Source organism: Phoca vitulina, unplaced genomic scaffold (genome assembly GCF_004348235.1).
Source record: "Phoca vitulina isolate PV1807 unplaced genomic scaffold, GSC_HSeal_1.0 scaffold32, whole genome shotgun sequence".
Taxonomy (NCBI): Eukaryota; Metazoa; Chordata; class Mammalia; order Carnivora; family Phocidae; genus Phoca; species Phoca vitulina.
In genome coordinates, this window is record NW_022589735.1 from 7085738 (window position 1) to 7109503 (window position 23766).

At 39.9% G+C, this 23766-nt stretch overlaps 1 protein-coding gene across 1 annotated transcript; it reads left to right on the top strand.

Annotated features, from left to right (window-relative positions):
- Positions 1-449: 449 nt before the first annotated feature.
- Positions 450-22216, top strand: ZCCHC10 (zinc finger CCHC-type containing 10). The gene is made up of 4 exons (XM_032425450.1): positions 450-519; positions 17519-17683; positions 20575-20616; positions 21249-22216. The coding sequence occupies exons 1-4, from the start codon at positions 479-481 to the stop codon at positions 21514-21516; spliced, it is 516 nt and encodes a 171-aa protein (XP_032281341.1). The 5' UTR covers positions 450-478; the 3' UTR covers positions 21517-22216.
- Positions 22217-23766: the final 1550 nt, after the last annotated feature.

Below are 23766 nucleotides of genomic sequence, written 5' to 3' on the forward strand. Positions count from 1 at the left end.
CCATCCCTATGAAAATACATAAATATAGACATAATTAACATATATTTGCACTATATGGTTTACTAAAGTCAGTCTTTCAATTTATGGTCCCAATCTTGCTCAATTCATTCCTTTCTATTTTGCTTTCCAGACTACTTCCTGAACACTGCACAGTTTTATTCATAGTTATGTATATATGTATATATATTTCCCTCATTTGAAAATGTTTCTCCATGCCTCTTCACGCAGTATACCTGTACTCATCCTTCAAAAGCCTGTTCATGTGAGACAACCGGCCTCATTCCTCTTTCTCCAACTGCAGAACTACACAGGGAACAAGACCTGCCACCTACCCACCCAGGGCTTACCCCAAAATTTACCCCAGAAGCCCCCCAGGCCGGACTGGCTCCGCCCACGCAGGAGGACGCGGGGTTCGAAGTCCCCGCCCCTTCCGAGGAGTTTCCCAAAACCCAGCGCGGCAGTCCTCAGCCGCGCTAAGATGGCGACTCCCATGCATCGGCTCATAGCTCGGAGACAAGCGTAAGTGAGGGCCCGAGTAGGGCCGCGGGGAGGGCTGGGGGCGGGGAGAAGCACGTCAGCCGGCGGGTGAGCCCCGGCCGGGATGCGGGGCAGGTGTCGGATCTTCTGTGTGGACGGGCGGAGGGTGGTCGTTTCTCACTTGTTGCTGCTGCACAGGGGCTCCGCCCGGGTGATAAGTTTGGTGTCCACGGGCTAGTGATTGCGTGGAAGACGACTGCGTAAGGTCTACGGGGCGGGACCTAGGTTGTGGGGTGGGTGTGGGGGGGTCTGAAGAGAGCCTAGCGTTTGCTTTCCGCACAGGGGACGCCCAGGAGTTGGGCACTAAGTGGCGTATGCCCCTTTGCCCACCCAGCCGCCCACCCTTCGGGTGGCCAGGGGAAGCCTGAAGCCCTGATCCGACACCTTCCACTCTCACCGACGTAAACCTTCAGCTCCCTATGCAGTCTCCAGCCCAGCTGGCTTTTCCTGCCCCCTTCCTATCGCCTTCTCTAGGAACAGCCTGACTACAACGCCGATTTTCCTCCCAAGTTATTTTCTCTCTGCCATTCATTCTCTTCCATAAATAATAATTTATTCATTATCTGTCGCTCTCTGCCAGAATTTGGGTATAAAGAAAAAGAGGTGTTCAAGACAAGAATTCCTGCTTTCAGGAAACTTACATTCCATTGGTAAAGAGTCGATAAACTAAACATTTTAAGTAAATAGAGTTGGTGTTAAGAGCTTTGAAGGAAATAAGAGGTGATGGAAAGAAAGGCCCAGGTTAGATTGGTTGGACTGGAAAGACATCTCTGAAGTGGTGGCATTTGAACAGAGGTTGAAAGTGTGAGAAAAGAGCCAGTGGTGAGAGGATTTGGGGAAAGAGCATCAGACAGTGACATAATTGCTTTCAGACAGGAAAGAACTTTAGTTTTTTTGGTTTTTTTTTAAGAGGGGGAGGGGAGAGAGAATCTTAAACAGGCTACACAGCCAGTTTGGAGCACAGTATGGGGCTTGATCCCCAACCCTGAGATCATGACCTCAGCCGAAATCGGGAGTCCTCTGCACAACTGACTGAGCCACCTAGGCTTCCCAAGAACTTTAGTTTTTAAGAACTGAAAGTTGGCTATTGTGGCTAGTGACCAAGAGAGAGTGGCACAAGAGGTTTGCCATGGATGCAGATAGCATCCTACATGCCCCTTTCCTGTAAAGCGTTTTTTTCTACCAACCTGCACACCCGAAAACCTCCATTTTCCCATTCTTTTAGCATTTCATGCTGTTCCCATTTGTGAGTCCATAATATATCACTCATAGTCTGCTTGCATATATATATGTATGTTTCTTTTTACATTTCTGTTTTTTATTCTTTTTTGTTGTCTTTCCTTCTCTTCTTTCCATCGGATTCTACCTCTCACACCTGATGAAAAGAGTTCCTTGGGCGTCAGGATAAAGACCTAGGGAGCCAGGGTAGTATGCCTGGTGGAGGAGAGGCTTGAAAGTCAGACAATTCTGAAGTCAAGAATGGAGTGAATATAATACATAATAGGTGTGCTAAATTATGTCACCAGAGTCTCTAACTCTCAGGTTTGCTCTTTTGGGTGTTAGTTCCACACTTGGATAGGTTAGGTTCATTCCATTGGTCCCAAGATGTTTGTACTATTTTTTGGTCCTTTATATCCTCTCACCCTCAACTTGATGGCATCTCATTTGTGTAGATTGAATCATGTCTATGGTACTGTGATGCTCTGATTGGCAGATTGCGTTCTTTTACTAGCACAATTAGATGGATCTCTATAAACCGATGATGAGCTAGGTAGGTAGGTTAGATAGATAATAAATGCTAGGATGGCAAAACCAAGCAATGTCCACTTAAATATGAAGTGAAAGACTTTCAGCAATCTAAAGAATATTGCTATTTCTCATCTCAGAAGTATCAGAAAGTTCAACAAATGTTGTGGGTTTTGTTTTTTTTTTTAAGATTTTATTTATTTATTTGACAGAGAGAGATACAGCAAGAGAGGATACACAAGCAGGGGGAGTTGGAGAGGGAGAAGCAGGCTTCCCGCAGAGCAGGGAGCCTGATGGCCGGGCTCGATCCCAGGACCCTGGGATCATGACCGGAGCCGAAGGCAGACGCTTAATGATTGAGCCACCCGGGCAGCCCCAAACGTTTTTCTATGGAATGCCTATATTTGGTACATGAGCTACACAGAAGTAAAAGAAATCTTGCCTTTAGGAGCTTCTGGTCTTGTTGGCAAGAAAACGCCTGGGTGGCTCAGTCGTTAAGCGTCTGCCTTCGGCTCAGGTCGTGATCACAGGATCCTGGGATTGAGCCCCGCATCGGGCTCCCTGCTCGGCAGGAAGTCTGCTTCTCCTTCTCCCACTCCCCCTGCTTGTGTTCCCTCTCTCGCTCTGTCTCTGTCAATTAAATAAATAAAATCTTTAGAAAAAAAAGAAAAGAAAGAAAACAAATGGTGTATAATAAAAGTGGTCATGGTATACAGAGTAAGTCCCGCGGGGCGCGGTGGCGCGCGCCTGGAGTCCCAGCTACTCGGGAGACTGAGGCAGGAGGATCGCTTGAGCCCAGGAGTTCTGGGCTGTAGGGTGTTATGCCGATCCAGTGTCTGCACTAAGTTCGGCATCAATATGGTGACCTCCCGGGAGCGGGGGACCACCAGGTTGCCTAAGGAGGGGTGAACCGGCCCAGGTTGGAAACGGAGCAGGTCAGAGTAAGTCCTCAGGGAGTTGGAGAAGGAGACTTTTAGAGGTTAGGGGAGTCTGGTAGAGTTTGGGGAATATTTTGGGGCGGGGGAAGCAGAAGAGGAACTATTTTCATTTTATGTTCATCACTAAGTTTTAGTTTTATTTATAAAAACTATGTATTTCTTCCCTAATAAGTTTTAAACTATTTTTAAGTTAGTTATGAGAAGTGAGAAAGTACTGTTGGCATTCTTTTTAGAGTCTTTGGACTAATAGAGGAAAGAGAGGAAATAAAAGAGAAAAAAGAGAGAGAGCCTAAATTTGAACTTCCTATTTAGCCGATCTTTCAGGGAGTTAACTTTGTATCAATTGAAATGAACTTATTTTCCATTTGTTAATTGTAATTACATCTACTTATATGTAAGTAGATTGTAGAATCTTGGCACTGTGTGGGTCATTTCTTCTGCTAAACCTTCCATTGGATTCTTCACCATCCAGGGGAATTATCTAACTTTGGCTTGAGGACCTCCAGGAAGGACATACTTACCTTCTGAAGTAGCCTGTTACATTTTTCAAATCTATCAAAAGTTTACATTGAACTGAAAGGAAAATAATATTTATGAAGCTAAGCCCTAATCCCTTCTAACTTCCTAGCTTTGGACCTAAACTGTGATTTCAGTCAATTAAAAACCCTAGGTGTTATCCACTTGAATTACCATCAAGTCAGACTTCCCCTGTCTTGGTACTGGTATTGATTTTCTGGACTTAAAGAGTCAGACTTACGTTTACCCTTGTTAAATTTCATTTTGTTAGATTTGACACTGAGTTCTAGCTTGTCAAGACATTTTTGGGTCCTGATTTGGTTATCCTTTGTATTAGCCCTCCCTCTTAGCTTTGGGTCAGCTGCAGGTTAGATAAATAGGCACATCTGTGTCCTCCAAGTCATTTATAAAATGGTGAACAAATCCAAACTGAGGACCAAGCCCTCAGGCCATCACTGGATACCTCTCTATACATTTACTTCAACCCATTAAACAGTAGTCTTTTGTGGGGCACCTGGGTGGCTCAGTTAGTTAAGCAACTGCCTTTGACTCAGGTCATGATCCCAGGGTCCTAGGATCAAGCCCCGAGTTGGGCTCCCTGCTCAGCAGGAGGCCTGCTTCTCTCTCTCTCTCTGCCTGCAGCTCTCCCTGCTTGTGCTGTCTCTCTCTCTGTCTGTCAAATAAATAAATAAAATCTTAAAAAACAAACCAAAAAAACAGTAGTCTTTTGTCCATGATGTTCAACTGATCTACCTAATTGTTCTGTTTTGTTCACAAGGATATTGTAAGAGACTTTCCAAGATGCCTTATTGAAATACAAATTCCCAAAAGCCATTAAGAGTATTAATGTGTAATGATTTGATACTTAGTGATCAGGGCTTTTATTTCTGAATGGATTTAGTAAATCCAGCCAGAATTTTGCCTAGAATGAATGTCAAGTTCACTGGTCTAGTTTGTGGAATCTACCTTTCTCCCCACTTTGAAAATCAAAACTGCATTTGCCTACTTCTAGTCTTTCAGCACCACTCCTGTTTGCCAGGGTCTCTCAGATTACCAGCAGCAGTATAGTCACCTCACCTGGAAAATCTCTGGTATGTTGGGGAGCAGTCACTTGGGCCATTGTGACTTAAACACATTCAGAGTGGATAAAAGCACTCTGTTACACACCCCTCACTATCTTGAGGTTCAGTTCTGCTCTTCTCATTCTGCATATCATTGTGTTTGAGTGAAGATTGAAGCAAAATAAAAATAATCCTGCTTGTACTCTCAGCCTATAACTTAACATTGGTGATGTATTCGCCTAGTACCCCAAATAATGAGCCTCTCCCTTTTTTGGTTCTTTGTACTTTAAATGTAACTAAAACACAAAACAATTTTTGTTGTTCTTGATACTTTTCACAAGCCTCAGCTTATTTTGGTAGGGTATTTATTTATATTAGGCTTAGATAGTAATTTTACAGGCCTTTAGCACTCTCGTATATTCCTTAGTTATATGTTCCTTTGAAAAATACCTTTTACAACTTGTTTTATGACTTCACACGCAGTCTGTGCTCATTGTAGGCAAGTTAGAGAATACAGATAACAAAAAATATATTATAATCCTATCCCAAAGATAATCATTTTTACATATTAATGTATAACCTTTCAGGCCATTTTTAATATTTTAAATGGCCTCATAGTGTTCCTTATGGATAAACAATAGCACAATAACTTTTTGTTATTAGAAAATAACGTTAGTGGAAATAACATTTCCTTTGCGGTTGGATAGTTAAGTTTACCTTTTTTTTCTTTTTTTTTTTTTTGAGTATAGTTGACACACAATGTTATATTAGTTTCAGTTGTACAACATAGTGATTCCACAAGTTTATACATTATGCTGTGCTCACTGTAAGTGTAGCTTCCATCAGGTTTACTCTTATAAACCATATTGTACTTCCTATAATAAATATACAACTAAATTTTTGCATATATCCATTATTCTGGGTTAACTGTATAGACTTTTTTTAAAACCAGGTTTACTGATGTTTAATTTACATTTAGCAAAATTCATTGCACATATTTATTTTTGAGAGAGAGAGAGACAGAGCATGTGTGCACGAGCAGGGGTGGGGGTGGTGCAGAGGGGGAGTGGGAGAGGGAGAAGCAGGCTTCCTGCGGAGCAGAAAGCCGGATGTGGGGCCTGATCCCAGGACGCTGGGATCATGACCTGAGCCGAAGGCAGATGCTTAATGACTGAGCCACCCAGGCGCCCCAAGTTTGGGATTATTTTTAATAAAAGTGCTATAAATGTTTACATATAGTTTTGGGTTTTTTGTTTGTTTGTCTTGAGAGAGAGAGCTCATGCCGGAGCGTGGGGGGAGGGCAGAGGGAGTGGGAAAAAGAATCTTAAGCAGACTCCATGCCCACCTTGAGCCTTACACAGGCTTAATCTCACAACCCTGAGGTCATGACCTGAGCCGAAATCAAGAGTCAGGCTCAGGGGCGCCTGGGTGGCTTAGTCATTAAGCATCTGCCTTTGCCTCAGGTCATGATCCCAGGTTCCTGGGATCGAGCCCCGCATCGGGCTCTCTGCTAGGCGGGATGCCTGCTTCTCCCTCTCCCATTCCCCCTGCTTGTGTTCTCTCTCTCGCTGTCTCTGTCAAATAAATAAATAAAATCTTTAAAAAAAAAAAAAAAAAAGAGTCAGGCTGAGCCACCCAAGGGCCCTCTGTAGTCTTTTGTGTACACTTCGGTTTTCCTTTTTCTTTTCTTTTTAATTAATTTATTTTTGCAAGAGAGAGAGAGCGCGAGCAAGAGCACGAGCAGAGGGAAGGGGCCGAGGGAGAGGGAGAAACAGGCTCCCCACTGAGCAGGGACCCCAGTGTGGGACTCAATCCCAGGACCCCAGGATCATGACTTGAGCCAAAGGCAGATGCTTAACAGACTGAGCCACACAGGCGCCCTGAGTTTACCCTTTTTCTTAGGTACATAACCTAAAAGTGGATTGCTTGACCATATAGTAACTTTTTCAGAAATCTTATTGGAAACTGGCAAGCTTTTTCAAAGTTTGTCTTTTTGCACATCGCAATCTAATTGTTCCAGTACCAGTAGTTGAAAAGACATTTTTCTCTACTGAATTTCTTTTGCACCTTTGTCACAAAACAGCTGCCCATGTATGTGTGTGGATTCTATTCTTTTCATTGATCTGTTTGTTTATGTAAACTCCATACTGTCATGATAACTGTAGCTTTATAATAAGTCTTGAAATCAGGTAATGTTAGTCCTCTAATGTTGTTCTTTTTCACAGTTGTTGCAACTATTTTAGATTATTTGTGTTTTTGTGTGCATTTTAGAATCAGGTTATCAATTTCCACAAAAGAAACTGCTGAGATTTCAATTGAGATTGCATTGAATGTATAAATCAGCTTTTGAAGAGTGGATACTTGAACAGTCTTGAGTTTTCTGACCTATGAATGTGTGTTTAAAAATGTACTCATTTTTTTAAGGTTTTTAACTTATCTCACCGATGTTTTATATAATTCAGTGTAGAGGTGTTGAACAACTTTCATCAGATTTATATCTAAGTATTGTAGTAGCATTTTTTATTTCAATTGTTTTAACTGTTAGTTGCTAGTTTGTAGAAATACAATTGACTTTTGTATATTGATCTTGTATCCTTTGACTTTACTAATTTATTAGTTCTAGTAGCTCTGTTGTAGATTCCTAGGGATTTTCCATGTAGATAATCATCATTTATACTGTCTTGTTTGTTTTCTTTTTGGTATGTACATTTTTAAGATTTTTCTTGTAGTTACCAAATGGCCCTTCAGAAAGTTGGTGCAACTTATATTCTTACCAGCAGTTAAGAACATATGCAAAGTGGGGCGCCTGGGTGGCTCAGTCATTAAGCATCTGCCTTTGGCTCAGGTCATGATCCCAGGGTCCTGGGATCGAGCCCCCCATCGGGCTCCCTGCTCAGCAGGAAGCCTGCTTCTCCCTCTCCCACTCCCCCTGCTTGTGTTCCCTCTTTCACTGTGTCTCTCTCTGTCAAATAAATAAATAAATCTTAAAAAAAAAAAAAAACATATACAAAGTGCCCATTCTATACCTCCGCCAACAATAGGTCATCAATATAGCAGGCATGTCCTACTACCTTAGGTACAAAGGTCATGTCACATAAAAAGCCTGTACCATTAGAACACTTCTTTAGACCTCAGCTTAGGATATAGAAATGGAATATTGTGAATAGGGTATCCACATGGTTAGAAAGAAATGCTAATCTTGTTTATTTTGAAATTATAAGTCGGCCTCATTCAGCACTCTCTGTGGAAGATCACTGTTTTTAGGGGTGATTAATTAATGGTTAGAACATGTCAATCAAGGGCGCCTGGGTGGCTTAGTCGTTAGCGTCTGCCTGAGCCCCACATCGGGCTCCCTGCTCGGTGGGAGGCCTGCTTCTCCCTCTCCCACTCCCCCCTGCTTGTGTTCCCTCTCTTGCTGTGTCTCTCTCTGTCAAATAAATAAATTTTAAAAAAAAAGAACATGTCAATCATAGATGGGCTTTAGATATTTGTGAATATTCTATTTATAGCAACAGAAAACTCCACAGAGCTGGTGGATAATATTTTTAATAGATGGGATCTTAAGTTGTAAGTTTCTTAATATTGGGCCACCTGGGTGGCTCAGCCAGTTGAGCCTCCAACTCTTGCTTTCAGCTCAGGTCATGATTTCATGGTGTTGTGGGATCAATCCCCGCTTTGGGCTCCACACTAAGTGGGGAGTCTGCTTGAAGATTCTCTCCTTCTGCCCCTCCCCCACTTGCTCTCATGCTCGCTCTCTCTCTCTAAAAAAAATAAAATTGATTTTAAAAAAATTAAGTTTCTTAATATTGGAAAAACAACCTATGAGTTGGAGAAGATTTCATTTCCTTGATTCTGAGAGGCTTCCCACACTACCAGTCATAGTTTCATTGTTAGGAAATATTGTGAAAGGCTTTGAAATGGATTTCAAAATAAATATTACTAGGTATCTTATCTAATCCACTCTTCCTGGCTATGTAACTCTATGAGGGCCTATGCATCATTGTCTTTGAGCTATTTTATAACTCTGTAAGGTATAGGAAACTGGTAGAAAAGATTCTTACCCATAAAAACGAGGTACAGTTGATTCTTGCAATGTGGCTATTAACTAGTTTTTAACTACCTGTAAATTCATTTCAGCATTCCTGATTGCATATGTATGTGTGTTTTTTGAATTGTCTTTTGAACCCGTTACACCATCTTACTGGTTCCTTTATTAATTAATGATTAGAGAAAACCTTTGACATGTGTTTGTTTTTTAAAGATTTTATTTATTTATTTGACAGAGAGAGACACAGCGAGAGAGGGAACACAAGCAGGGGGAGAGGGAGAAGCAGGCTTCCTGCCGAGCAGGGAGCCCGATGCGGGGCTTGATCCCAGGACCCTGGAATTGTGACCTGAGCTGAAGGCAGACGCTTAACAACTGAGCCACCAGGCACCCCGACATGTGTTTGTTTTATATGTATTTGTATGAGAGTCATGATTTTACACTTTTACAAGTTATCTTTTTTCTGAATTTATTATTTCTGGGGTGCATTGTACAATTGTGTATATGTTAAATGGTTCTTTTTGCCTCAAAAGCTAATATTAAGGCCATAGAGTGTTTTATTATTGATGCCCTTAAAAATTTGCTATGGGGGGCGCCTGGGTGGCTCAGTCAGTTGGGTGTCTGCCTTCAGCTTGGGTCGTGATCCAGGGGTTCTGGGATCGAGTCCCACATCGGGCTCCCTGCTCAGCAGGGAGTCTGCTTTTCCTCCTGTTCTGCTGCTCCCCCTGCTTGTGCTCTCTCTCTCTCTCTCAAATAAATAAATAAAAAATAAATAAAAATTTGCTATGACAGGGGCGCCTGGGTGGCTGAGTTGTTAAGTGTCTGCCTTCCAATCAGGTCATGATCCCAGGGTCCTGGGATCGAGCCCCGCATTGGGCTCCCTGCTCTGCGGGAAGCCTGCTTCTCCCTCTCCCACTCCCCCTGCTTGTGTTCCCTCTCTCGCTGTCTCCCTGTCAAAATAAAATCTTAAAAAAAAAAATTTGCTGTGACATTACATATTCAGATAAGGTCTGAAATTATAATCATGGCTCTGGCAGTTGCTTGCTGAAATTTAAGAACTATTATTAAGCAAAAAACTGAGTCTTCTTTATTATCTTTTAATACTATATCTACCGACATAGTCTTAGTTCTTTATTTGTAACATTCATTCTTCAAATTAGGATTAGTTTAAATTTTGGACAGATGCTAAAACTAAATTATTGTCAAGATTACAGAACCTGGGGGCGCCTAGGTGGCTCAGTTGGTTAAGCAACTGCCTTCGGCTCAGGTCATGATCCTGGAGTCCCGGGATCAAGTCCCGCATCGGGCTCCCTGCTCAGCAGGGAGTCTGCTTCTCCCTCTGACCCTCCCCCCTCTCATGCTCTCTCTCTATCTCACTCTCTCTCAAATAAATAAAATCTTTAAAAAAAAAAAAAGATTACAGAACCTGTCCCCCAATGCAGGAATTAACTAATGAAAATCCCACTATAAGCAATGTATGTTCTCTTACTTACTTGCCTATTTCAGCAGTCATTCATTTTACAGACATTTACTGAATACCAATTATGTGTTCACCAGGGATAAAAAAGATGACTGCTATAGATCAGAATTAAGAACCCAGCATCTCATCGTGCAACCATGTTATGAGAAAATTTAAAGTGCCATGTATCATTATTCCAGACTATTGATTAGCCTAGTATGTAGATTGACAATAATATATACACATCCCAGTCTGTAGAATGGGGATAGTGCTTTCAAACTCACTGGGTTGTTATGGGGATTGGATGTGATTATGCATAACTAATATTTAGCTAAATTCCTGGCATACAGTAAGTATAAGCTGTGGTTATGGTCTCATCTAATTCTCACAATAACCTAGTAAAGTAGGTATTTACTACATCTTTTAGAAGAGAAACTAAGATTCCAAAATAATTTTGCTAAAGAGCCTTATTGCTATGTAGTGAAAGAGAAGATTTCTTAAAACCTTTGTTGTGAAATATATCACACGTACAAAAAAGTTCAAACAACATAACTATGCCACTTAACAAATTCTTATAAAGGGAACATTCCATGTGACTTCCACCCAGGTCAAGTAATAAAATGGCCAATATACCAGAAGCCCTTAAGGCCCTTCCCAATCATGACTTCCTCCCTCCTTCCCAAAGGTAACCAGTGACCCAACATTTAATGGTAATTGTTCCCTTGCTTCTCTTTGTGCTTTTACCATCTTACTATGCGCTGCAGTTTAATTTTGCCTGTCTTTGAACTTTATACAGAATCAGACAATTTGGATTCTTTTGAATAATCTGACTTCTTAGATGTAAGATCTCTGTAAGTTAAACTGTAAAGTTTGTTCATTTTTATTTTTTTTTTAAAGATTTTATTTATTTATTTGACAGAGAGATAGAGAGCAGAGCGGCAGGCAGAGGGAGAGGGAGAAGCAGGCTCTCCACTGAGCAGGGAGCCCGACACGGGGCTTGATCCCAGGACCCCAGGATCATGACCTGAGCCGAAGGCAGACGCTTAACCACCTGAGCCACCCAGGCACCCCAAGTTTGTTCATTTTTAATACTATGAAGTATTTCACTGTATTCTGTACCACAAATTATCCATTATACCCTATTTCTGGTTTTGAGGATATTACAGGTCATGCTGTTACAAATATCCTTATAGTTTTTCCTCTTCCCTTCTTGAATAAGTCACGCCTAAAGCCATTAAGTAGTGTAGAACAGGGTAGGCTTTCAAGCAGAGGGTTGACTTGGCATTGGAGTATTGGGGCTGAAGTGGGGTAAGAAGGCATCCACATAGGTGTGTGAAGTGATCTGCAGTGTCAGCAGGCTGTGGAGGGCATCCATTGGAGGGAAGGCCTAGTTGTAGGGTGTGAGATCCCAAGCAAGGTGAGGAAGGTGTCCACACAGGAGCAATTTAGCATAAGTTGTCACCCTAATGGAGAGAACATCTACATAGGGGAGGTGGCGTGTAATTTGATATGAGGTGTCAGAGCCTAAGTGGAAAGAGAAATGTGACTCTAAATATCATCAGGGCTCCATCAGTCTGATTTCTGGCCGGGACAGGGAAAGTAGATGAGCCTCAAATTTTTTGTTGTACCAGAAAGCAAGGAAGTGCCCCCAAAATGGAGCCAGGTCAGAGGAACACAGAATCCAGCTTAAAAGGATTCCTTTCCACTGACCACATCTAAGACAATTGAGTAACAAAATAAATCATGGTAATGGATTATAGCTCACTGAATAAAATTCACTGACTAAAATAGAAAAATATGAGTTCGTACTGATAGATGAATAAATGAACTAAAAATTTAATGGGCAGGATATTTATATAATATCAAATACCAACCCACAAAATAGTTATTAATTGTTATATTAGTTTTCACTTAGAGTTGTTTAACAAATCACCCCAGAACTTAGTGGCTTCTAACAATCAACATTATCTCAGTTTCTGTGGGTCAGGAATTCAGGAGTGACTTAGCTAAGGGTTCTAACTCATGTTCTCCCTTACTTGTCCTGGCCAGGATGTTGCCAGGGGCTGCAGTCATCTGAAGGCTTCACGAGGACTGGAAGATCTTTCTCCAGGATGGCTCTTTCAGAGGACTGTTGGCAGGAGGCCTCAGTTTCTCACCACATGGGCCTCCCTAGAGGCTGCTTAAGTGTCTGCATGACATGGCAGCTCCATGACTTAATCTTCGAAGTCACACTCCATTACTCTGCTTTATTCTGTTAGAAGAAGCAAGACACTAAGTCTAAGCCACACTCAAGGTGAAGGGAATTAGGGCTCCACCTCTTGAAGAGAAGAGTATCAGAGAATTAATATGAACATTAATTTAAAACCACCACAATTACAAAAGGACAAAAAGTAACTTTACAATGCAAACTCTGGTAGACCCTCCTTAATCAAGGGATCAAAGTGCATATCAGCAGTAATAAGACGGATTGCAGTCTCGTATCACCTGGTAGGAATACAGTGCGAAGGACAGCACATTTCTATTACATTCCTGCCAAAGATACATGGCCTGTATCTAATCATGTAGAGATATCAGATATGGTAGCTGACCTCCAAGATGACCCCCAATTATCCTTGCCTCCTGGAATTCACACTCTTGTGTAGTCTCCTCCCACATTATACTAGCGTTGGTCTGCGTGAGCAATAGAATACGGCAAAAGGGGTGGTATGTCATTTCCAAGATTAGGTTATAAAAGACTGTGATTTCTTTCTTAAGTTGTCTTGGTCACTCCCTCTGGGGAAAGCCATGTTGTGAGCAGCCCTGTGGAGAGGTCAAGAGAAAGGGAACTGAAGCTTCCTACTGAGAGCCCCCTGAGTGAGCTTGAAAGCACCTCAAATTGAAGTACGTTCTACAAAATAACTGGCCTGTAACCTTCAAAATTGCCAAGGTCATAAAAAACAACACACGACTAAGGAACTCATTAGACAAAAGGAAACTAAAGAAACATGACAAATGCAACAGAATGCTGAACTAGATTTTGCTATAAAGAACATTACTGGGACATTTGATGAAATAAATGGGGTCTGAAGATTAAATAGTAGGAATATATCTGTATTAATTTCTTGATTTTGATGGTTACATTGTTATGTAGGAAAATATCCTAATTTTTTTTTTTTTAAGATTTTATTTATTTGACAGAGACACAGCGAGAGAGGGAACACAAGCAGGGGGAGTGGGAGAGGGAGAAGCAGGCCTCCCGCCGAGCAGGGAGCCCGATGCAGGGCTCGATCCCAGGACCCAGGGATCGTGACCTGAGCTGAAGGCAGACACTTAACAACTGAGCCACCCAGGCGCCCCGAAAATATCCTAATTTATAGAAAATATACAACAAAATATTGTGAGTTGATGAGTCATCAGGTTGGCAACTTATAAACGGTTCAGGAAAAGTAGTTCTTTGAACTGTACTTACAAATTTTCTATAAGGTTACGATTATTTCAAAAATTTTAAGAACTACATAAAGGAGAACAATATTCTTACACATGTTATCTGGTATAGCTGTGCATTGATTCTGTTTTTTATTTTTATTTTTTTTGAGAATGCACACATGATGGGGGGGCGGTTGGGGAGGGGAAGAGGGAGAGGGAGAGAGCTAATCTTAGGCTCCACACCCAGTTCGCCCAGTTCAGAGCTCACCCAGGAGGCTCCATCTCACACCCCTGAGATCATGACCTGAGCTGAAATCAAGAGTCAAACACTTAACCAATTAAGCCACCCAGATGGCACTGCATTGATTTCTATTGTATAAATACCTACAAGTGGAATTGCTGAATCATAGAGTGTGCATCTCTTCAACTATAGTAAATTTTTTTCAAAATGGTTGTACCAGTTTGAGTTCATCCCCACAATGGATGTGTGTTCTCTTGCTTTGTATTCTTGCTAACATTTGCTATTGCCAGTTTTTAATTTCAGTCTTTCTGGTATGTGATAGGTAGTACCTTCAGAGTTTTTTATTTTGTTTTGTTTTGTTTTAAATTTATTTATTTGAGAGAGAGAGAGAGCACTCATGCAAGAGTGGGAGGGGCAGAGGGAGAGGGAGAGAGATTCTCAAGCAAACTACGCAGTGAGCTCACAGACTGACTCAGGGCTTGATCTCATGACTCTGAGATCACGATCTGAGCCAAAACCAAGAGTTGGATGCTTAGCTGACTGAGCCACCCAAATGCCCCTCTTCAGGGGTTTTAATATGCTTTTCTTTGATTAGTAAAAAACAACTTTTTATATATTTAGTGTTAACTTGTGTTTCCCAGGCCCATTTTTGTCCAGTCTTTCCATTTTCCATTTTGTCTTATTTTTTTATGATCCATCATTTTCTTATTGATTTGTAATATCTTCTCCAACCTCTTGGCTTCCCTTCTTACTCTCTTCATAGTGTATTTTGATGAATAGCAATTCTTTCTTTCTTTCTTTCTTTCTTTCTTTCTTTCTTTCTTTCTGAGAGAGAGAGAGAGAGAATCCTAAGCAGGCTCCATGCCAAGTGCAGAGCCTGACACGGGGCTTAATCTCAAAACCCTAAGATCATGGCCTGAGCTGAAATCAAGAGCCAGATACTTAACCAACTGAACTACCCAGGTGCCTTGATAAAAAGAAATTCTTAATTTTAGCATAGTTTAACTTATCAGTCTTTTTCTTTATGATTATTAGTATTTTGTTTTTTAAGAATTCTTAAGTCAAATATGTCACTTTTTTTTTTTTTAAGATTTTATTTTTAAGCAATCAGTACACCCAGTGTCGGGCTCAAACCCACAACTCTGAGATCAAGAGTCACATGCTCCACCCACTGAACCAGCCAGAGGCCCCTGTCACTTTTTTTTTTTAAGTTTATTTATTTTTAAGTGATGTCTACACCCAACATGGGGCTGAAACTCAGAACCTCAAGATCATGCTCTTCCGACTGAGTTCAGCCAGGCACCCCATCATGTCACTTTTTTTATACCACCTTCTAAAACATTTATTACTTGAGCAGTCTGTAATCGATGTTTGCATATGGTGGAGAGTAGAGGTTTTCTTTTTTTAATTAAGATTTATTTATTTACTTGAGAGAGAGACAATACGAGCAGGGGGAGGGGCAGAAGGAGAGAGAATCCTCAAGCCGACTCTCCACTGAGTGCGGAACCCAGTGCAGGGTTCGACCCTGAGATCATGACCTGAGCAGAAACCAAGAGCCGGACACTCAACCAAGCCACCCAGGTGCCTCAAGAGTAGAGTTTAAGTCTCATTTTTTCCATATGCATAATCAGTTGTCCCTGCACCATTAATAATATGTCCTTTCCCCCACTGCTCTCTCGTGCCATAGTTGTCATAAATCAAGTGTTCATATATACATTAGTCTATTTCTGGACATTCTTTTCTGTTCATTGGTGTGTGTATCTTTGCTCCAATTTCACATTCTTAATTGTTATAGCTTTACCATAAGTCAGTGTCTTAATCCAGGGCTTTCCCACTCATTCCTTTACAAGGGCATTTTGGCTATTCTTGGCCTTTTGAATTTCCATATACATTTTAGAATAAGTTTGTTAACAGAACAAACAAAAACTTGTTTGGATTTTGATTGGCATTGCTTTGAATCTATAGATAGTTTGTGGAGAATGGACATTTTTACATTATTGGTTTTCCAGTCTGTGAACATGGTTTATTTTTCAATGTGGCTACATACTTAGATGTTTAATTTCTCTGAGTAGTTTATATTGTGCATAGAAGTCTAGTATGTATTTTCTTTGATGTTTTTCTAGGTGTTTGATATTTTTCAGGAAATTATAAATATCACCTTTTAAAATTTGACTTTAAATGGTTTCATTATATAGGGATGCCTGGGTGGCTCAGTCGGTTAAGCGTCTGCCTTCGGCTCAGGTCATGATCCCAGGGTCCTGGGATCGAGTCCCGCATCGGGCTCCCTGCTCCGCGGGGACCCTGCTTCTCCCTCTGCCTCTGCCTCTCTCTCTCTCTCATGAATAAATAAATAAAATCTTTAAAAAAAATAAAATAAAAATAAATAAATGTTTTCATTATATAGAAATTCTATTGATTTTTATGTGTTTACCTTATATCTAATACAGAGCTCAGCAAACAGTCATCTACTGAATCCTACTGAATCCTACTTGCTGATTGTTCTTGTGGGCTTGCCAGTTAAGGATGTTAATTACATGTGTATATATATGATCAATTTGATGATAGGAAACATGAACTTTAACCTCAAATGAGTGGAATGTTATCTTCTACAAAAGAATTTCATCCTTTAAATCTCTTTTATGTGAAATATTTTTGTTAATAAAATATCTGTGGAATTGTGTTTTCTCTCTTGTCATGTCAGTACCTACATAATATCCTCAATTTTGCCTCCTGATCAGCAAAGCCTGAAACTTTTACTATCTGATTTACAGAGTTTGCCCTCCCCAATCTAAAATCTTGCTGAACTTACAAATTCTAATTATTTCAAAATATTTTTGTCTGTAGATTATTTTGGATTTTCCATGTACATAATAAGTCATCAGTGAGGAATGACCATTTTGTTTTTTCCTTTCCAATTCTTTCATCTGTTTGTCTTTACTTACTGCATCTGAATCCAATTTCAGGGATGGAGGGATTGAGATTTTTCTTAGTCTCCTAGATGGCTAAAAGCTGGGCTGTATTCCATACACAGTTGGTTTATTCTTAGGGTATAACTCTTCAGAGACCTCACTCTGGATACATACTTTGTCTCCCTAACTTGTTGTAAGTGAGGGTTACCCTGTTGAGTTGGGCAAACACTCCCAGGGCAAGAATTGACTTAAATACAGAGCTGACTACTCTGGATTTCCATTTTCTTCCATATCTTGGCTTAGTTGTTCTTCACTCCATTGTTAGTTCTCTGATGCCTCAAGCAGATTCTTAAAAACGTTTTGACTATTTTTTCTATTTCTGAGCTGAGGAGTTGGTCTTAGTTACCTAGTCTGCTGTTACTGGAATGGAATTAAGGAATGAAGATTTGAACTCAGTTCGGTCTAACTCCCAAGGTCCATGCTCTTGACTACTTACTATATTGCCTTGTGACTAAATCTAATATAGTAAACATTTTAAAGTGTAAAATTATGTTTATTTTTGACTTAAAAATGTTCATATTGTTTATGCTTTTCAGGGTAGAAAATGTCAAGTCAAAATTTTGAGGCCTGTATTCTTTTTTTTTTTCTTTTTGCTCTGTAGTGAAGCAAATAAACAACATGTAAGATGTCAGAAATGCTTGGAATTTGGACATTGGACTTATGAATGCACAGGAAAAAGGAAATACCTACATAGGCCTTCAAGAACAGCAGAACTAAAGAAAGCTTTAAAAGAGAAAGAAAACAGATTATTATTATTACAACAAAGGTATGTTGACCTATGGTATCCAAAGGAGTATTTTTTATTGATAGACTTTATTAAGCAACTAAAGGTATCATGGTGGTTATCCGGATTCTGATTATAATAATAGCTAATGTTTAATGAGTGCTTCCCATGTGCCAGGCACTGTATTAAGCTCTTTACAAGTATTAGCTTATTTAACCATCACCTCTGTACCATTAAGGTAGGTATTATTCGCCCCATTTTACATGTGAAGAAACTGGAGCCTGGAGAAGTTGAGTTACTTGTCAGTGTCACCCAGCCAGTAAGTGGAAAGATTAAGTGTTGAACCAGCCAGTCCATGCTCTTAATCACTTTGCTTTGTTGACTCAGCTGCCAGTGAAATGGCAGCAGAATACTACGAGGTAGATGATACGAGCTGTCAGTCGTAAAGATAAAATGGCCAGTTATTTTACCAGCAAAATGAGTTTATTGGGGAATAGCAGAGGAATTGCAATCCAGGACAAGCAAACTATGGCAAACCGTAGGCAAGTCCAGAGAACAAAGGACAGGAGCTTGCTTTTATCGAGGGAAAGAGGAAATTGGGAAGGGCTGTGTTAAAGAAAAGTCCACTGGAGGAGAGTGAGGGTTCAAGCTGCTCATTGGACGACTGGGGCAGTTGCTGTTGTGAGGCAAGAAGAAAATTTTCCTTCCTCCTGCTGGGATAGTCAGGTAAGCTTCTTCCTATTGAGGAACAAGGTACTGGTCTCTGTGTAGGGGTCTGCAATTGATGATGAGTGGCAGTGTGTGGAAGCTCCCCCTTCAGGGTTTCCCAAGTCCATTTTAGATGCAGTTCCCTTTATTTTCTCAGAGCTGATATGGAAAGATATCCGAGATAAGTATCCAAGATACTTAGACTATAAACAAGGTACAGAACAGTATATATAATATGCTATCATTTATGTTAAAAAAGAAGAAAAGGGGGTGCCTGGGTGGCTCAGTCGTTAAGCGTCTGCCTTCAGCTCAGATCATGATCCCAGGGTCCTGGGATCGAGCCCCACATCGGGCTCCCTGCTCTGCGGGAAGCCTGCTTCTCCCTCTCCTACTCCCCCCACTTGTGTTCCCTCTCTCACCGTGTCTGTCTCTGTCAAATAAATAAATAAAATCTTTAGAAAAAATTAAAAAATAAAAAAGAAGAAAAGGAATAATGGAATTTTTTTGGAAACAGAAATGATCCATAATAGTGGCTCCTTTCTAGGAGAACTGGGTCGGAGAGTAACTGGAAATTTGTTATTTACTCTTTTGTGTCTTTTGAATAAAGCCTTTTTTTTTTAAGATTTAATTTTTTGTCCAAGGGAGAGAGAGAGAGAACACACAAGCAGGGGGAGGAAGAAGCAGGCTCCCTGCTGAGCAAGGAGCCCGATGTGGGACTTGATCCCAGGACCCTGGGATCATGACCTGAGCCAAAGGCAGATGCTTAACTGCCTGAGCCACCCAGGCATCCCTTGAATAAAGCTTTTAAAATTGCTGTGAATTAGGTAAGTAAGCATGTTTGAGAAGCTGCAAGAGGAAGGTGCCGGGTGTACTCAGTGCTACAGATCAGAAGCAGCATCTTCATCAGGACGTTAGCTGTATAATAGTGTCTGAAACACGGGAACTTGCAAGACAGTGGTCTCCCAATTAGTGGACGTGACGGCTCTTCAAAGGTAATGCAGGAATAGATAGATAATCAATTTCTAAGTCATCAATGTTGATATATATAATTTTTCAAAAAATAAATTTGTATGAGAACTTGCCTGCTCATTCTCCTTTTCTACTTCCCCTTTCCTCATGTGTAGAAGCCTAGACATTTTTCAAAATACTGGTGTTTGTACTAAGAAAGTGGATAGCTCTAATTATTGGAAGCAAATTCTTTTGGACTTTTTTTTTCCCAGCAAAATTGAAGAAGGACCTAATTGGGCTACCAATTTAAATGTATTTTTTAGGGGCAAATGGGTGGCTCAGTCAGCTAAGCATCTGGCTCTTGATTTCAGCTCAGGTCATGATTTCAGAGTCATGATATTGAACCCTGCATTGGGCTCCATACTGAGTGTAGAGCCTGCTTAAGATTCTCTCTCTTCCTCTCCCTCTGCCCCTCCTCTGCCCCCCAAAATAATAATAATAATAATTAAAAATAAAATAAATAAAAGTATATTTTAATGATACACCTTTGTGACTTGTGGACCACATCATTGGAGGTATTCAAACAGTGACATTGCTACAACAAAACTCTGTTCCGATCTACCTATTTAGGTTAGGAAGGCTTCTTAGGTTAAATCTATAAAAATTAAATACAGGAATTGAATTAATGCTGAACCTTGTCACAACCTAGCAGTAAGATCCAGGGATACATAAACTAGAAGAACAATCAGTGTCATTAAGAGATGCATTTCCAATAAATTTACTTTGATGTGTAATAATTATTAAAATTTGTACTGTATTTCTATATTGTTTTACTTTAAAGATTTTATTTATTTGTTAGAGAGGGTGGGGAGAGGGTGAGAGCACACAAGCAGGGGGAGTGGCAGAGGGAGAAGCAGGCTTCCCGCAGAGCAGCGAGCCCGATGTGGGGCTCCATCCCAGGACCCTGGGATCATGACCTGAGCCGAAGGCAGACGCTTAACCGACTAAGCCACCCAGGTGCCCCTGTATATTGTTTTAATCAATTGTATAGTAATATTGGTAATGGTGACTCAATTCAGAAGGTTTTTTTAGAGAGGGAGTGGGGGAGAGGGGGAGGGAGGGGCAGGTTATAACAAGAAATACTGGGCTCTGTACATGTCACGAAAGACAAAGTGTTTCTCCAATGTAAGACACTCTGGGGGCTGACTAAAGGGTTGGTCTGAGCTGTGTATAATCACTCTATTAACAGGAACTTTTTTCCCCCTCATGTTTATCAGCATTGGAGAAACTAATACAGAAAGGAAGACCAAGAAAAAAAGGTATGTGTGGCTTTAGAGTTTTATATGGATAATAAATAATACTAGTGGGAGGGATAGGAAGAGTGATTTAAAATAATAGTGATAAAGTTTGGATCTGAAGTCTCTTGTTTGTAATTCATGATTAAGTATCATCCTTATTTCCTGATATGTTCCTCTCTTTACCTGAGTGGAACATACTACCTTCATTTCTCCTTTTTCTCCGACTTTCCAGAGGCTTTATACCTGGAAATAGTAAATAATTTCTCTTAAAAATCTCTCTTATTATATTAGAATAGGAAATATTATTAGACTGGTAAAAAAAAAATTGTTGACCAGCTCTATCTGGTTCAAAGTAAAGATTATGAAACATTTACCATGCTACCTGAGGTTTAAGTAAACCCAGTTGTTACACTGCAACTGTATTCTAACATTATTCATTCTGGAGCATAATAGAGTAGGAATGCTTAACTCCATCCAAGAGAGTTAAATTGCTAAAGTAGCAGGCGTTGTGGTTGCCGCGGGATTTCTCCAGTTACGCAGTCCCCCGCAAGCAAAGCTTCACCGTGTGCATAGTTCACCCATGCAGTTGCTTTTAACCATTCTGTTCAACGTCAGCTTCCCGTGCATATAACTAACTACTCGTTGTCTAATAGGTCTAAGAGTGTAACCAGTTCCAGTAGCAACAGCAGTGACAGTTCAGCCAGTGATTCCTCATCCGACAGCGAAGACACGTCTACCTCATCCTCCTCCGAGGACAGTGACACCGACGAAAGCTCCTCCAGTTCATCATCTTCATCCTCCTCCACAAGCTCCTCCTCGTCCTCTGATTCAGACTCCGATTCCAGTTCTTCCAGCAGCAGCAGCACCAGCACGGAGAGCAGCTCTGAGGACGAGCCACCAAAGAAGAAGAAAAAGAAATAGAATTGCCCCATCGCTATTGGACTGCTGGACTGCAAACATTAATGTGATTCTCGAAAGGGAATTTAGAGTATGTTAAGGCCAAATAGATTAATCGGTCAAAATTTCTGGAGTTCAAAATTTCTAAGTGTTTTACATCAGAAGAGCATAAAGAGTATTAATAATGGATTATATAAAAAATATATATATGTGTGTGTGTGTGTGTATATATAAAAGACTTTTTTTATTTTAAGGGTAAATCTTGTTTTTCTTTTTTATCTTAATATATATCTCTAAAACTTAAAGCTGAATCCAGTAAATCTGTTTTTGGGATGAAACTTATCTTTTCTCCCTGTGAAATAAATGCCATACTTTGTTATTTGTTAGTGCTATGTATCAGACATGTTTTCAGGATAATGCATCAGAATATCTGGCAGTGAATTTCTAATGCTTTTGGCTGTGTGTTATTATATAAGATTTAATACATTGTTACTACAAAATTAGGAGCGTTCCTCTTAATAACTGTGCCCTATTTTTATGCTTATGTTCAGAAAGTTATTCTGACTTCTTGTCCTAAATGAAAAGCTCAAGGAACCTATTAATATCTTTATACCTTTTGGATGGTACAAATGTCAAGTTATTGTGTTGTATCATTCATTTTCTTCTGGTTCTTAGAGTTACTCTTTTTTTTTTTTTTTTTTCAAGTAGGCTCCACACCCGGCGTGGAGCCCACTGTGGGGCTTGAACTCACAACCCTGAGATCAAGACCTGAGCTGAGATCAAGAGTCCAATGCTTAACAGAATAAGGCACCCAGGTGTCCTGTAAAGTTACTCTTTTCTGAGGAAAATCAATCTGGAGGAACCTAAAAAGGAACGAAAATTCTGAAACTACTTAGGAGTCTAATCTTGGTGCCTTTTGATAAATGCTATGTATCAGAAAAGAGTCATTTAAAAGCCTAACTTAAGGTAAAAGTGATATAAATATCTTTGTGTGTTATTACACTATAAAAGGTAGGAGAGGAAAAGAAAGGAAGAGAGGTAATTTTAACAGAAAATTAGGGTGATGTTGGTTGCCTTTTATTAAGCTTTTCTAAGCTTTCATAAAGATTGCCTTTTATCATTTTTGCAATTGTGGTATGATGGTTTATATGGCAGCTGGTCATATATGACACTCTACTGCGTAAATATAAATGACTTGGATTAATCTGGCGTGTTTACATAGCATATACACAGTTGAAATGTAGCATGAAAGATTAAAGAGAAATACTGCACAATGTTTCTTAAAAGTAAAATTCTCTGCTGTAGTGAAATTCTTTAGTTTCGCATGACATCATTCTGTGATGTCTTTTAAGCTTTTTGGAAAGAGGTATCATTTGTAGAAAAATCTTGATTTGGGCTAAATAATGGGTTTTTAAAACTATGAATGTTGTCTTTTTTTATATTTTTATGAGAAAGTAGTAGAAAATTGCTTTTGAAAAAATGGGCTTCTATTTAACTGTTGAAATATACGTAATAAATATTGTAAGTTTGAGGAGCCTGTAATTCCTTGTATGTTTTATAGGACCATCTGCTTTCAGTGATTGTAAATAAACTCTCAAAACATCATTTCAGAGGCTCCATACAGAACATATCAATTGACAGGTAGATTTAATAAATATTTAGGACATATTTTACAACGTTGGTCATCTCCGTAAGGGTTTTTTTAGCCGTTAAAAAACCTGGAAGAGAAACGTGTACATAGGTTGCAACACTTGCAATTAAATAAAACTCATCATTTGTGCTCACAAGCTTAAGCATCTATTATCTCTTTGCTGTTTTAATACGAGCTCTTACTCCTTTTGAGGGTAAGGACATTTAAGCAAATTCTAATTATTTTTACTATTCTCTTACAAGGTGTCCCCGGAGAAGTGCAGGAAGTAGGAATTCTATTCTTTTCTAGTCACACAGTTCAGTCATAACAGAATCAATGGCAAAGTAGAGTCTAACTTGTACAGAGTTTTTCCCTGTCTTGCCAAAAAGCAAAAATGTGGAAGTTGAGTCCCCGGCAAATGTATTAAATGTCTTATTTCTCAACCACAAGCTTATCAAGAAAAGTCATTAGATCATAGGTTTTTATTCCAAAACATTTCATTAGTACTTTATCCTGCAATTAAAATATGGTTATAGGCCACACGTTAGCCCTGGTAATGGAAAAAAAGTACAAAGAAGGTATACTTCATAGTTTTATTTATTCTTTTAACTTTTTATTTTGAACTGATCGTAGGTTTACAGAAA

Coding starts and splice junctions, on each gene's coding strand:
- ZCCHC10 (XM_032425450.1), top strand. CDS start 479: ATGGCGACTCCCATGCATCGGCTCATAGCTCGGAGACAAGC. Junction 520..17,518: donor CTCATAGCTCGGAGACAAGC/GTAAGTGAGGGC, acceptor TTTGCTCTGTAG/TGAAGCAAATAAACAACATG. Junction 17,684..20,574: donor TTATTATTATTACAACAAAG/GTATGTTGACCT, acceptor CATGTTTATCAG/CATTGGAGAAACTAATACAG.